The 15,573-nt window shown below is 41.5% G+C and overlaps 1 protein-coding gene across 11 annotated transcripts in view; it reads right to left on the bottom strand.

The window, feature by feature from the left end:
• ptprda (protein tyrosine phosphatase receptor type Da) overlaps positions 1-15,573 on the bottom strand; it is a 622,540-nt gene that overhangs the window by 100,502 nt on the left and 506,465 nt on the right. For all 11 annotated transcript variants that reach the window (XM_078570553.1, XM_078570552.1, XM_078570557.1 and 8 more), the window contains one exon: positions 6,225-6,437. In XM_078570553.1, coding sequence (XP_078426679.1) covers positions 6,225-6,437 — 213 coding nt within the window. The remainder of the gene's footprint in view (positions 1-6,224; positions 6,438-15,573) is intronic.

The raw sequence follows: 15,573 nt of genomic DNA, 5'->3' as shown, positions 1-15,573 counted from the left end.
TTTGAGGGTGTTCCAAAGCAGAATGAATGAATGAATTCAGGTACATATTTTATTCACAGAACGGTGCGTCAAATATATTTCCTCTTTGTCATGATAATAGCGGATTGTAGATGTGGGCTCCAGTATTAGATATTATACAGTATTCTGTACTATATGTGAGGTCACCTGACCTGAGGGTTGAAGGTCAGATAGCGTATGTTGGAGCCTGTCTTGATAGAGTTCAGACACTGCAGATACATGTTCACATTAGGAAAATGTGTTATCAATAAAATTACCTCAGCTACAATGCCGACAGCCTGTGCGTATCATTAAAAAAAGAAACAAGGAACAGGTCAGTAGTAAACAAACGTAACAATGGAGGTTCTGAAACCACCAACAGAGCTCAGCTTGGAGGGCAATCTCGCCGAAAACTGGAGAAGGTTCCAACAGCGATTTGAGCTGTACCTCACAGCAACAGCCATAAAAAAAGACCCTCAGGTACAGTGTTCTATCTTTCTTGGCATAGCAGTGGAAGAAGCCCTAGAAGTCTCTAACACATTCACATTTGAAAGTGATCAGAAACGAAATGGCTTGAAAGAAATAAAGGAAAAATTCGAAGCCTCCTGCAGCCCAAGAAAAACATCATGGCCACGATTTTCTGGTCGTCAGGTGGGCTCAGCGGGGGTGAGTGGGAGCGGCCGCAAATCGGACCGCCGTCTGCGATTGGGCCGCAGCCGTTATTTCACGCCAGGCCAGCCAATTAATGGCCAGCCAGCATGAACCGCGCGCTGCCTGTGGTGGGGGGTGGGGAACAAGGCGAGTGCTGAAGTTTGCGCATGTAGGCGGGTGCAAGCTGTAAAAGCTTCCTGAGGCACAGATCTGCCTCAGAAAGCTGAAGCTTTTTGAATATAAAAAATAAAGAATTTAAAAATGTTAATAACCTGTGACTCTGTCACATGAGCAGGGACATGTTACAAATTAATTTGAAAGATATAATATTTTAAAAAATCACTGATCGAGAAACCTCATCCCGCCCATGGATGAGGTTTCGCAAAAAATCCAAGCCTTTCGCCTGCCCGCCAAACCATAAGGTTGAACAGGCAGTGAAAAATTAATTTAATTATTATTTTAATAGTCTTAATAGGCCTGCTAATTGTCAGCGGACGTGCTGCCGACTCCCATGCGTGCCCACCATCCCAAAATATTGCGCGAGTGCGCGATGATGTCGGGACACTCACCCGATGTCATCGCGCGTCAATTAACGCTTGTTCGGGATGGGCGCACACCCGCCTGACGAGCGCAATATTCTGCACCATGTTTGAAAGAAACCAATTTTTTTACGTGCATGTAAGGCAGTGTCAACATTAGTCAGTAAATAACTGAGCTGAGAAAACGAGCTAAATTGTGTGAATTTGGAGAGTTTGAAGAATCACTCATCTGAGATAGAATCATTTGCAGGATCGCAAATGATTCTCTGAGAGGACAGCATTTGAGAGAAGTTGATCTCACGTTGGAGAAAGCAATAAATATCTGCAGAGCGGCAGAGACAATGAAATGCCAGATTAAACAGATGACAGAAGGCGATAAGCCGCACACGGTCAAGTGGTTAGATGCACTTAAACAGAAACAGCCCTGGGAAAGAACAAATAAACAGCCTGAAGGTAAAAAGAACAAAACCGCTATTAAAATATTTAAATGCAACCAATTCGGAACAGTGAATTTACCACACAGCTGTCCAGCCTACGGAAAGCAATTGCAAGAACTGTGATGAACTAAATCACTTCGCTAAGATGTGTAAATCGAAGTAACTGCACGCGATTGCAGATAATGACACAGACACACAAACTGAACAGTAACAACAAATTCCAAAGAAGACGGATGGAAGGTTGATTTAAAAATTGCCAACATGATGGTGAATTTCAAGCTTGACACAAGTGCACAAGCAAATGTTATTCCCATAAACCTGTATCGTAAGATGGCCAAAGAAAAACAGCTGACTGAAACAAATTTGAAGCTGTCTCCTTACACAGGTGAAAAAATTGCAATAGAAGCCAAGTGCACATTTAAAGTGAACTACAAAAAACAGTCTCATGTACGTCCATTCATAGTGGTGAAAACTGATGCCAAACCCCTTCTTGGGGCTGAATTTTCTGGTTGGCGGGGGGTGGGGCGGAGCTGGAGCAGACAGAACCAATCGCCGCCAATTAAGGCCTGCCCAGCGTAATGCGCGACTCCTGAGGATAGCGGGAGTGGGTGGGCGGCGGTGGGAGTGCACTGACCACCGGGTTCTATGGTGACCCGGCGGCTTGTTTAAATGAAGCGCTGGCAGCCTTTGCAAGGCTGTTCACAATGGCAAGTAATGCTGAGAGACCGACTGAAAGCAGAATGGAGAAACTTCACATCTTCAAGATAATTGAAGAACTGTCAACGTGGATTAATCCAATTGTAATTGTAGAAATATCAGATGGGAATCTGTGAGTCTGTCTGGATCCCAGAAACCTAAACCAGGCAGGACAAAGAGAGCATTACCAGCTGCCCACAGTAGAAGAGATCACGTGTAAGCTAGATGATGCTAAATACTATTCAGTCTTGGATGTGGGTTCAGGCTTCTGGCAGGTCAAGCTGGATGAACGCAGCTCTTATCTCTGTACCTTCAACACACCATACGGGCGATACAGGTTTTTACGCTTACCTTTTCGTATTAATTCAGCTCCAGAGATGTTCCACAGAACAGTGAAGCATCTATTTGAAGGGTTAGAGTGTGTGGAAACCTAAATCGATAATGTGCTGGTCTGGGGAGCCTGACGAGAAGAGCACAACCACAGACTGAGGAACTTGCTGGCCGGAGCTAGAGAAAGGAATCTCAAGTTGAAGAAGGAAAGGTGAAAAATAGGTCTTCGTGAAATCAAGTACTTGGGACGTGCTAACAAGTGAGGGACTGAAGCTGGACGCGAGTAAAATCGAAGCAGTCGTGAACATGCCACCCCCAGAATGTAAGAAAGACTTGGAGGTTTTTGGGAATGGTGACCTATCTTGGGGAGCTCATGATGAACATGTCAGACCTGACAGCATCCCTTAGAGAACTTCTACAAAATTATGTGGAATCGCAATGGAAACAAAGTCACCAGGAAGCTTTGACCAGTCTGAAGAGAACACCGACCCAGGTGTTAAAGTATTACAACGTCAGTCGGCCAGTCAAGATCTCAGTGGACGCTTCAAAGACTGGCCTGGGAGCTGCCCTTTTGCAAAGTGAGGTACCAGTAGCATACGCTTCAAAGGCAATGACTGAAACACAGCAGCAGTATGCCCAAATAGAGAAAGAAATGCTAGCAATCGTGTTTGGCCGAGAATGCTTCCATCAGTTTGTCTATGGCAAAGACGTGAAGGTAGAGTCTGATCATAAGCCTTTGGAAGCTACACTTAAAAAGCCCCTGCACTGTGCACCACCAAGAATCCAAAGATCACAAATGTGTCTGCAGGAGTACCAGGTCATAGTTAAATACAAACCAGGCAAGGAAATGTACACGCAGAGACTCTGTCACGTGCATACCTACCCATCACGGAGGAAGAGGATGAAGAAACGGAAGCACAGGTTCACATGCTGACAAAGAACTTACCTGTGGCTGTAACTAAACTGGATGAGATCAGGGAAGTGACCAAGAATGACGCCACCCTGAGAAAACTGCAGGAGATTGTGCAAACTGGCTGGCCCACACATCAGAGCGGAGACCCTCCTGCTATACCAGTGTACTGGAACTTTCGTGAGGAACTTCATGTAGCAGAAGGAATGCTTTTCAAGGGAAAAAAGATCATAATTCCTGCAACACTGAGGGAAGAAATGCTGCAGCGCATACATGAAAGTCACCTCGGCACAGAGACATGCAGGAGAAGAGCTCAAGGTGTAATGTGTCTGGAATGGAAGCACAAATCAGGGAAATGGTGAATGCATGTGCAGTGTGCCAAAAGTACAGTAAGTTGCAACAAAAAGAACCACTTCAACCACACAGTGTTCCAGAGAGGCCCTGGCAGAAAACTGGAGTGGACTTGTTCACATTTGACAACAGTGAGTACCTACTAGCAGTAGATTATTACTGGAGTCTGTGCTGCTGAGAAATGATAGTATAAGCATCACTGTAATAAATCATTTACAATCAATTTTTGCTCTCTACGGCATACCTGAAGTGCTCATCTCCGATATTGGTCCACAATTCTCAGGCACTGAGTTTTACAAATTTGCACAGGACTCGGAGTTTTGCCACACTACGTCAAGTCCCAAATAGCCACAATCCTATGGAATGGTGGACTGTACTGTGCAGACCTTAAAACACCCGTTGAAGGCGGCAAAGGAGGACGGAAGAGACCCCTGCCTGGCTCTGCTGGGTTTCAGGAATACTCCATTTGAGGGCATTGGATCATCTCCAGCTCCTGATGGGGAGAAGACTAAGAACTAAGCTTCCAACTGTGCCCCCAACTGTTATTTCCACAGCCAGTGAGCTACAGCGTGCAGCACCTGCTCAAACTGAGGCAGCAGAAGCAGAAACAGTACTTTACCTCTACCTGACCTGAACATGGGTGAGGCGGTGGGGATTCAGCATGAAGGGATCTGGAATCCTGCTGTTGTCACAGGATCACAGGAGAACCAAGGTCCTACATAGTGCAGATTCCAAATGGACAACAGTACAGGAGAAGCCGGAAATTCTTCCCGAGAACAAATGAAATGCAACCCTGCTCTAACCAGAAAGTGTAGCTGAAGATCAAAAACCAGAATGTACCGTTGAAGCGATAGATAACCAGACAACTCCTGAGAATCTGGAAAACTATCCAAGGGTGATAATGACACAGAGCTGGAGAAGACCCCTTGTCCTTCAAAATCACCTCTGTCACCATTCAGAACATCCAGTGGAAGAATTGTGCAAAAGGCACAGAGATACAGGGATGAACAAAAGACAAAACAGACTGATCAAAACAGAGTGAGAAAGAATAGATAAGAGACTTTAGGACTTGAGTTGTATAAAAGTTTTTTTTAAAAAAAGGAAATGTCATGATAATAGCCATTTGTGGTTGTGGACTCCAGTATTAGATATGATACGGTACTCTGTACTATAAAAACAAAAAGCTGAAAGCTACTGCGGATGCTGGAAATCCAAAACAAAAACAGAATTACCTGGAAAAACTCAGCAGGTCTGGCAGCATCGGTGGAGAAGAAATCAGTTAACGTTTCGAGTCTTCATGACCCTTCGGCAGAACTGAGAGTTCTGCCGAAGGGTCATGAAGACTCGAAACGTTAACTGATTTCTTCTCCACCGATGCTGCCAGACCTGCTGAGTTTTTCCAGGTAATTCTGTTTTTACTCTGTACTATATATGGTGTCACCTGACCTGGAGGTTGAAGGTCAGATCGCACATGTTGGAGCTTGTCTTGATAGAGTTCAGACACTGCAAATATGTGTTCATGTTAAGAAAATGTGTTATCAATAAAGTTAGCTCAGCTACAATGTCAACGGGCTGTGTGCAGCATTGAAAAAAGGAACAAGAAACAAGACAATACTGGCAATTCATACATGCAAGTGGAATTGGAATGAATAACGAAGACAATTCGTGTAATGCTTCAATGTTTCTGAACGACAAATGTCGATTGGATAATCTGAATGTTTGATGATTTAAGGAGTTTGTCATTTTCTCAAATTTAATACCGCACATTTTCAGTTCACTAACAAATTTTCAATAAAAATAGGCATCAAAGTTAAGATTAGGTGGTAATACAAATCCTCAAACGGATGCATTATATAACTGCATCCTTTTAATGAATTTTGTGCCATGATTAGTATCATTATCAGTTAACCTCTATCCTGCAGGAAGGATTAGTTTGGTTCTTTTATACATGGCAGATCAGAACAAGTGACCAGCTCAGGAAAGTTACAAGCACAGAATGAGAGTATAATACTTCATTCAAAATGCCTGAAGTGGATGCCTTATCATTCCACCATTGTTCTATGACATTTTAACGAATACAATACAAAGCTAAGCAACTTAGCACAACTGGAATGCTTCCCTTACCTTGCCTTAACTGTAAGTATACTAATTAATCATGACAGTATAAATCCAGCTTAATTACCTTTGTCATAAATATATTATGCATGATAGTACCTGAAATTATTTACTTTGAATCCTATTGGATTCAGCAGAATTGATACCATTTTCGATGCATAGAGGAAACCTAAATGGAATGACTTAAACCAAACTTACGGACTCTGGGCTGTCAAGCACGGCTAAAATAAAGAAAACGTATTCTTGACCACTTTGGAGGCGCTTGTTTTCAAATCCATTGTAAAACAGCCGATCACCAAGGGTAAACTCATTGGGAAGAACTTCAAAGTGAGCTGCAATATATGGCTTAAGGGCATCTGTGCTCCTCCTTAGACGAATGCTTCTTCGTTTCCTGGTAATTTCTCTCAGTAACTGGAAAAGAGAAAATTAACTGAGTTAAATCATTATTTTAAAGTGCACAGCTGAAGATCAAAAAACATGCTTTGTTGCAGCACTGACAGTGAGTAGATATTTTGGATTCTATGCCGAGCAGAACTTGAACACCAGTTTATACAATTATTTGTCCATCATACCAAGAAGGTAAATGAAAATTCTGATTCTATGATGTATGCTAGACACTGGGGCATCAGGGTAGTTTGTAAATACAGTTCTAGGACTTGTGTGAAAACATATCATGATGCAGAGTGATCAACAAACAGTGTCACTTGTGCAGTTTCTCAAAGTCCTTCTACAATGTGATCTTTGAAATGTGAAAATGGATTTCACCATAACTAGTTGCTCACAGGTCAAGGGGGCAGATTTTCTGAAAGGTTGGGATGGGTTGACAGTGAACGATTAGCGTTCACTCTCAGACTGACCACGGCTTCACGATGTTGGGCATGCACCAATTAGCACAGAAATCTTGAAGTTGTGATCTGTCACCAAGGGCTCTGACACAGGGTGTTCTGTGGCTTCTCCCAGAGCCAACAATCACTGAAATCAGTGAGAATTTCAACTTCCCTACTCCCACATTGCTGTTCCAAATCCCTTAAAAAATCACATCATGTTCAATCAGGTGCAGTAACGGCGATGTAATTAAGAAAATTTGATGAACACCAGAACTGACAAAATAATTTTATGATCATGAAGCGCTGTTAAATGATTAATCAGCAGATATTTTAAGCTAAGTCTTTTTAAACAATTTAAAAAATGTATTTCAGAATATATTAGCTTTTACCCTCACCCCATGTCTATTTCCCAATATTTAATTTGCTCCATGTAAACATTATAAAAAGTGATCTATTTCAGTGCATTTTTAATTTCCTGTTTGTGCATCTGTGAAAATCATTTAATATGATTAGCTGCTTGCTCAGTCTGATGACCTCACTCCAGCTCCAAGCTGGGAATGCCCAGTAGAGAACACTGCAATCAGTTTCAGTATCACTGCATGGTGATAGAGATGAAATTCTCACCAGAGAGACTGCTAGATTTCTGAACAATACTTACTTCGAGGTCAATGGTGAGTGTCCTTGGTCCATCGCTGACCATTATTCCAGGCCATTACCTTTCTTAGGCTTCAGACTTCAATTTGGCTGAACATTGCATGGCAGCACTGCATTTGTTTCAATACTTACTGCTCCTTCTCTACTGCTCAAAATTCTAGGGTGCTGGAATTTCTGCCACAGAGAAGGGATTGGACGACTCAGCCTGCGTCACATGGGAGATATCTGATGCATCTTTCAAAGATTTGATGCCTACCCCAAAGAGTGCACTGTTGCTGTCTTCACAGGTGCAATCATTACAAAATCAGTGATTTGGCATGACCATCAACTTTCTAAACACTATTCTCACCGTAAATACCACTGGAAATGGTGAGCCTTGTTGAATGAGGTGTGTGAAGTTTTTAATGGCATAATAATTAATATTTACTTTTGAACAACCTCTTTGGCCCTGAAAAACTAGTTTCGTAAATGTGGAGTATCATTCCATCCATTCCATGACAAAAATGCTATGACTTTTAAAATAATAAAGATTTTTTTTTTAAAAGTGCATGATAGTGTGTTTTTTTTTTACAGTATCGCATGTGCATGTATGTCTCAATCTTCATTTTAATTACTTCACTGAAAGCAAAATAAATTATAATCTATCCTTTATATTCTCTGATTTGCTGTCTATGAGAATTCTTCAGCTTGATTGGCTACTCAGTCGTTTGCTAACTTCACCATGTGTGGGTTCCCTATAGATGGTGCCACATCGAAAATCACACCAGAATAGGGGAAACTGATGCTTGAGGGCCCACTAAATCCTTGTGCGAAGCTAGGTCAACAGCAGGACCATCACCAATGCTGACTGCAAAATTGTGGCTACTACTGTTACCTGGAAATCAGCGCTCATATTTGTGGATAAAAAATTAACCTTCTTATAGAACACAACTTTTGACTACTTTTTTTTTGTTGAGATGTTGATCGATTAAAATTAATAGTAATAAAATGGCTGAGAAGAAAGTCATCGGAGTTGCCACCATCATTGTGTGTATGTGAGAGAGACAGAGAGAGAGAGAGAGAGAGAGAGAAAGAAAGAAAGATAGATAGATAATGGACAGAATTTTAACCGTGTCACACTGTTCCTGACGGCGGAATCCAAAGGGTACACAGCTTCCACTCTCGCTTTTTGCCGGTTCCCACGTAATTCCAGTTAAAATTAAAAGTACCGGCGGTGTGCGCAGGAAACATGTGTGATCAAGCAGCAGCGAAGATTTTCACTGGTGAAACCCGCCAGCAGCTGACAATGCAGCAGGTACACGCGGGCTATAAAAGACAATCCTGGTCAAACAGGAAGGCTTACGTAACAGCCACAGCTTTCCAACCCAACTCCATTGTCATTAACATAAAATTTATTGAGAGCACAAAGGTGGCATGGGTGTTTTTCAAATTTAAATTTCACTTGCAAAATGTTCACATTATATTGGGTTCACTTTATTCATATGTGAATCATCATTATTTGTTGAGACTAGCTTAGTCAGAGGTCTACATGTAGTGGCTCATGGTTGGCATGCATTGATGGTTACAGCGGAGTTAGGGACGTTTCTTTATTGTGGAAGAAACAATGTTCTGTTTTTGAGTTTACTCTTTATTCAATGCTGATGTTACTGTCCAGTGTTGTACTTGACACTCTGTAGGACTTGGCTGAACTTGCAGGCTGAACTGGCCCTCCCTTTTATGCATTATGAAGGACATTGTCCAAGCTTACTCCCCATTAGGATGATTGAAATATTGTAGATTAACTCAAAGCCTGTCAGGATTCTGCCAGCCAACACCCTGAGATGGACCCACAGGTGGACAATACCAACCTCACCCTTTAGGTTCCTCATTTTCTTACCTTGACTGACTGCCCCCCAGCACCACCTCCCCACCACGCCCAGGACACCAGGCTCTTCCCACTTCACTCTTCCATGCCCCCAACCCTACCCTCTATCTTCCTCTGGATCCCCCTTCCACTGTGTAATGCTTCTGACCCCACTCCACCCACCACCACCACTCCTGGCCTGCCCTGCCCATCTGGAGCCTCAATGCAAATTGCCATTCTCTCTCTCCCTTCCCCTTGTGCTGCAGGTTTAAACAAGGAAAATCACTGATCTTCGACATAAAGCTGACCAATGCATGCCACCTTTAAATGAACGAGAACGAGGTGCCTCGAGATTCTCGTGTGCTGCTAACTTAATCTTATAACTATAGAGTATTTTAATATAATGGGTATTCATGGCATGCAAATGTACTACAAGTAAGAGCCTGCCATGGGATGACATAAGGCCCGACTTGCCTCAAACATGCCGCTGACTTAATCTCTAAATTTAAACTTGTTGTCGGGAAAACAAAATTTTGGTTCCTGCCTAATTAAGTCACCCCGCCAGCCACCTTCCTTACTCTTGCAGGTCCCACAGAACTCCCCCCAGCGTGTGTGTGTGTGTGTGTGTGTGTGATGGTGTGTTTGTGTGGGTGTGATGGTGTGCTGCTGTGTGTGTTACAGTTTCACCTCTGGCTCAGCGGTAGGACCCTCATCTCTGAGTCAGATGCGTGAAATATGCGTGTAGCATAAGAATAACAGCAGGTGAGTTCTCTTGGTCTCCTGTCCACGATGCATCCCTCAACCTAAGCCTAAAAGGACAGATTATCTGGATATTATCTCATTGTGGCTTGTGAGACGTTCCTGCACACAAACTGGCTGCTGTGTTTCTTACGCTACAGCAGTGAACACGTTTTTAAAAATAGTTATGCCCGTAAAAACATTTTCAGACAGGGGTCATGAAACATACTATATTATGCAAATCTTTTGTTATTTCTATTAATTATTTATGTATTTGTGTATATTAACTTCTCCGCTATTTTAGCAAAGGCACATCGATAAACACTTTTGTTAAAATAGGAAAATGAAGAATTCTGTACAAAAGTAAAAACAAGTTCATCATTTACATCACAGAGTGACTTCAGCTGGAACTTATCTTTAGTGCTAATAATCAGAGCAAATAACATGCATCAATACAATGGAATCAAAAGAGCAAAAGAACAAAATCATTGTCAGTATTAACTGACATGTTTACTGCATGTTTACCGAGGGAGTTCACTGCTTTGAGAGGGTGGGCATGAGGCCCCATCCCCCTGTGCATTGTGAATGAACTGCAGAACAGTTCTCCAGCCTAGAGTGAAGCACAGAACTCATAAACAAATGGTATGAATTTTTAATAAATTGATGTTTCCCCACCAACTCAACAATACTCATTGATTTAAAACCATGAAAATTATCACCGCCAGTCTGCACATACACTTAGATTTAATAATGCTTTTTTGAAAGATATATTTTGTTGCTAAGTAACAAAATATGCAGCCAAAGACTCTGAAGCACTGTACTACTTGTCTAGACTGAGACATGAGTCTCTGTGATTCAAGACCAGCATTTCAGATTGATTTGATTGGTGAACGATAATTTTGGTGATTATTCATGAATTCACATATATTTACATTTTGTTTTGGAAGGGAACAGAGCTTTAATTTAGAGTACTTTTCAACTAAACTGATACAAGTGAACTATGTTTACTTCAAATATGTCTGCAGATGTTTCAAGTTCCTCAAAAATGCTTTAGGGTGATGTGCTCTAATGGCCTTATTAACTATTTATTTTTATAAAAAACACAACCTAGTTCTGTTGTTATTCTATAATCGTTTAAGAAAACTATTCAAAGGAGCCTGGTACTAAACAAGGGCTGCCACTTCTGACGCTGCTATGCTGACACAAGCCCTCAAGCACCAAGCACCTCCTGCTACTCATTCAGATTAATGGATGCCTCTCCATAGCTCAAAAACAGATAGCTTTAAAGAAGTTTATGTACTTAAAGAGGAAATGTGTTTTAGATAATTGTCACAGAATATTAAATGTTACCATGAAAGGTACTTGCTGGTGCCTTTATAGGGAGGCTCGAGGGCTTTACACATACACCACTGAATTAACAAGAATGTCTACAGCTTCATAAAGAATACCACCCACTTGAGTTTGATATATTGATAAAGAACATGGGAACTTGAAATAATTGATGCTTGGGCGACAGAAAATGAGGAGGCATGAATCCTGGTGGTCCATAGAAAGGGACACAGCAGGCACCATCCATCATGTCTCTCCCAACCAAAAGGGATAATCATACACTGCCTTCCAACCCGGTGTGCTTTGACAGCAGGGAACCTACTCCAGTCCTCTTTCGTTGAGATGTGACTCATAGTCCTAAGTTCTCCCTCCCCTATTCTCCTGATAACTGGAGCAATGCAGTCAGACCCAACAATTATATAGATCGAATGCTGCTTTGGTGTTCTGCTCCCTGGAATAGTCTTAGAAAGGAAGATTTGATGTATTTTAGCCAAAATAAACTATATTTTGCACAGAAAGGTAAAGGTAATATTTCTTTTAAGCAGCACTGTGTAGAAAGTACAAGTCAAAAGAGTCACTCAAGTATAAAAAAACAAATTAGTGGCAGAGTATAACTGGAAAGGATTTTTATTATTGTACTGCATGTAGAATTGGTTCTCACTAAAGAAAAGAAAATTGAGAGGAGACATGATCCAAGCCCTTAAAATGATTAAATATATTGATAATGCAGCTATTAGCATGCTATGTAATTTACATTGTTTAAAGAACTGGAGGACAAGTTTAACAAGACTCACGCAAGAAAATATTAGAATGCCTGACCCCCATCACTCAACCCCCAAGCACTAGAAAGATATATTGTAACATATCATGAAATTGTAGATATATTAAAACAAACCAGTTATTCACAAATGAAGCCAGTGTTCAAATCCCAGGTTCAGTTATTTTGGCTCAAACAATCCATAATACAAGTATCATTTCTAAAGCATATGTTATGAGGAAGTTCAGAATGAAATGTTTACCAGGGACATGGGCAAGTGTCCTCAATAAAAATTAAGGACAAAATACATCAGGCCCTAGTAAATATGTTTAGTAGGGCCAGCAATGTCGATTAGCTCAGTTTGCTATGGCAAGACTGTGGTGCAGAATGATACCAACATCACGGGTTCAATCCCTGTATCGGCTATGATAGCTCATGGAGCGCTCCCTCCTTGCCTTACCCAGGCTTGGTGCAGCGTGATGCCCTTTAAACTATACAACCTCGGGGGCTATGGCTAATTACCATCACCAGAAACACTGGGGTTAGCTGAGTGTCACAAAGAACATTATCCTGCTATTTAAAACAGTAAAGCATGAAGCTAAAAGTTACAGATCAGTCAGCCATAGTTAACACTTACAGCACACAAAATGATTGAATTTTAGACAGGATGCTACTCAGGCTTATTTGAAGAGCACAAAGGTCTTAAGAAGTGGTCAGCACAGATTTGACTGGCCCTGCCTCATAAAACTACTAGAGTTGTCTGAATTTATGCTGATTTTCAGGGAGCCTTTGATAACGTTCCACATCTAAGACTTTAAGGGGGACTAAAGAGGGTTAAAAGTGGATGGAATTAATGGCAAATTAGCTGACTGGAATGAAAACTGGCATGGTATTGTGAAATCAAAAGTGATGATAAATAGAAAAAGCTTTGCCTGGAATAGCGGAATTCTTCAGAGATCTATTCTGGAGGACTCTGCTGTTCACACTATTTCTATAGAGTGCTGATTGTAATATTGTAATGTTTGCTGATGATATCCGGCTGCATGGCAGTGTGACAAGTATAAGGGAGATGATCGGCATTTAAAAGTATCTGCCTCAATTAAGCAGATGGCCTATAGAATGGCAGTTAGACTACAACTTACACAAATGTGAAGCTGTGCACATTGGAATGTGAAACAGCAAAACGGATGGACAAAACAAAAGAGTGACCATTAGTAATGGAAGAGGAGGGAATTGTTTAAGCCTGATTATTTGTCATTTATGGAATGTTTCTAGTCATTATGAAGTGTTTATGAACAAAGCTAATCAAATAGTAGATGACAGCAAAAAAGCAATAGATAAGAAGCCAAAATAAGTAATTCTAGCCTTGTATTAGTCATTGATAAGGACACAATGTGTATAATTTATTCCAGCCTACAATCAGAAGAGCATTGGAGAAAGCTCTAAATTATGATGTAGGACTTGCTGAATTTAACTTATTTTCATTTTAGTGAAAAGAAAATTGAGAGGGCCCATGATCCATATCTGTGAGATGCTGAGTGGTATTGATGATGTTTTAAATGGTCTATAGAGAGTAAACACAGAAATAGGAAGACAGATGCTTATGGTTAACAATCCACAACGTGACTAGAGATTGGAGGAAGCTATTTGTCCCTGTAGTAATGAATATGTAGAATAATCTTCTGGCAAAAGCAGTTGATACTATTCTGATTAACTCTTTCAAAAGCGACTGAATAAATACATGGTTGAGGGAAGTATAAACTGGGATGATTAAATACTCCAACAAACACAAAAGCCTCGATTTAAATGCTGATTATAACTCATTTATTTTGAAGTGTTATCACCAATGTTAAGATGCTGTTGATTGAAAAATGTGGACTAATGGTTGCCACACTGTTGGAAATGGTATCTGTGGAGTGCAACAGAACAGGGTTAGACAGGTGGAATGTGAAGATAATGCATTTTCTATAGATTTGAATAATTGTCTTTGAAAATTAAGTGGATGCAGTAAAGCCTATGATAGAGTCAATTACGTATTGTTGCTGAACGAACAAACGTGATGAATGGAAAGCAGGTTTGTTGATTTCTCAGCTTTTCTTTTGTATGAAATAAATACTCATCCATTAATCTTTTTAACACAATATGGATAAGTACAAGCAGGATGATCAAATATGGCCCAGATCATCTGTTTAGAGGGTTGGGGCGGAAAGGGGGGTGGGGGGATGGTGGGTGGAGGAGTTAGTCGGGTCAGGGGGAAGGCAATAGTTGGGTCGGGGGTGGGGTGGAGAATTTGGGTCTTGGGTGGGTGCTTGAATTGGGTTGAGTGGGTAGACGGGCCGGGGTGTTAGGTTGTCAAGTTAGGGAGGGTGGTCAGGTTGGGGAGGGTTGAGTCAGGGGTGTGCAGCCAGTTTGGGGTGGGGGGGTAGTCATGTCGAGTTGGGGGTGGAGGTGAGAGAGAGAACTGGGTCTGGCTGGGGTGATGATGACAGGGGTGGGGCCGGGTTTGATTGTGGTGGTCTGTTCAGTTACACCGGCTAATTTTTGAGCTTGACTAGGTATTAACCAGCGTAACATTTTCAGGGTAAGTCCCGCATATCTGGCCCAAGTCTCTAACATTGAACTCAACGTTGGAGACATTTGCATGGTGTCCTGTTAGGACATATCAACCCATTGGAAGTTTAAACTTCCCAGGCTATTACAACACATGGGTGTGTGTTTGGACTTCCTTAGGGTTCCGGTGTGCAACACAGGCTTAAGTACAGATTTTGCTGCTCTGGGCATTGGAAGATTTGGGCCTATAGGTTATTTCTATCGGTAAGGCTAGGAATGTAACATGTGGAATGCAACAAGTCAGGGTTGCATCATGTTAAAGACTGATATCCAGGAGTTTTGTTTCATGAGGTTAGGAGCGAATTTACAATTTTTTCTTATCTTGGAAATTTTACCAGTGGCTATTCACTCCTCTAGGAACATGGAATAAATTAAGACAGTGTTTTATGGTGAAAGTTATGCAAAGTCTGCTGCAGGAACAGGGGTCAAAAGGTTATCTGTCCCACTTTCTCGTGCTTTTCATGACAGCAAATCACAGATTCATTACAACGTAGAAGGAGGTCATACGGCCCATCATGTCTGCAATGACTCTGAATGAGTAATTCATCTGGTGCCATTTCCCCACCTCCTCCCCGTAATTCTGCATATTCTTCCTTTTCAGATAACAGTCCAATTCCCTTTAGAACGCCTTGATTGAACCTGCCTCCGGCACACTCTCCAGCAGTGCATTCCAGACCATAATCACTCGCTGCATGAAAAAGCTTTTCCTCATGTTGCTTTTGCTTCTTTCGCCAGTTACTTTAAATCTGTGTCCTCTTGTTCCCAAATGCTGTCATGTTTCTCCCTATC

The sequence above is a fragment of the Cetorhinus maximus genome, chromosome 2 (genome assembly GCF_964194155.1).
Source record: "Cetorhinus maximus chromosome 2, sCetMax3.hap1.1, whole genome shotgun sequence".
Lineage (NCBI taxonomy): Eukaryota > Metazoa > Chordata > Chondrichthyes > Lamniformes > Cetorhinidae > Cetorhinus > Cetorhinus maximus.
The sequence above is the reverse complement of the archived record's forward strand: the minus strand, read 5'-3'. Positions and strand labels throughout refer to the sequence as shown.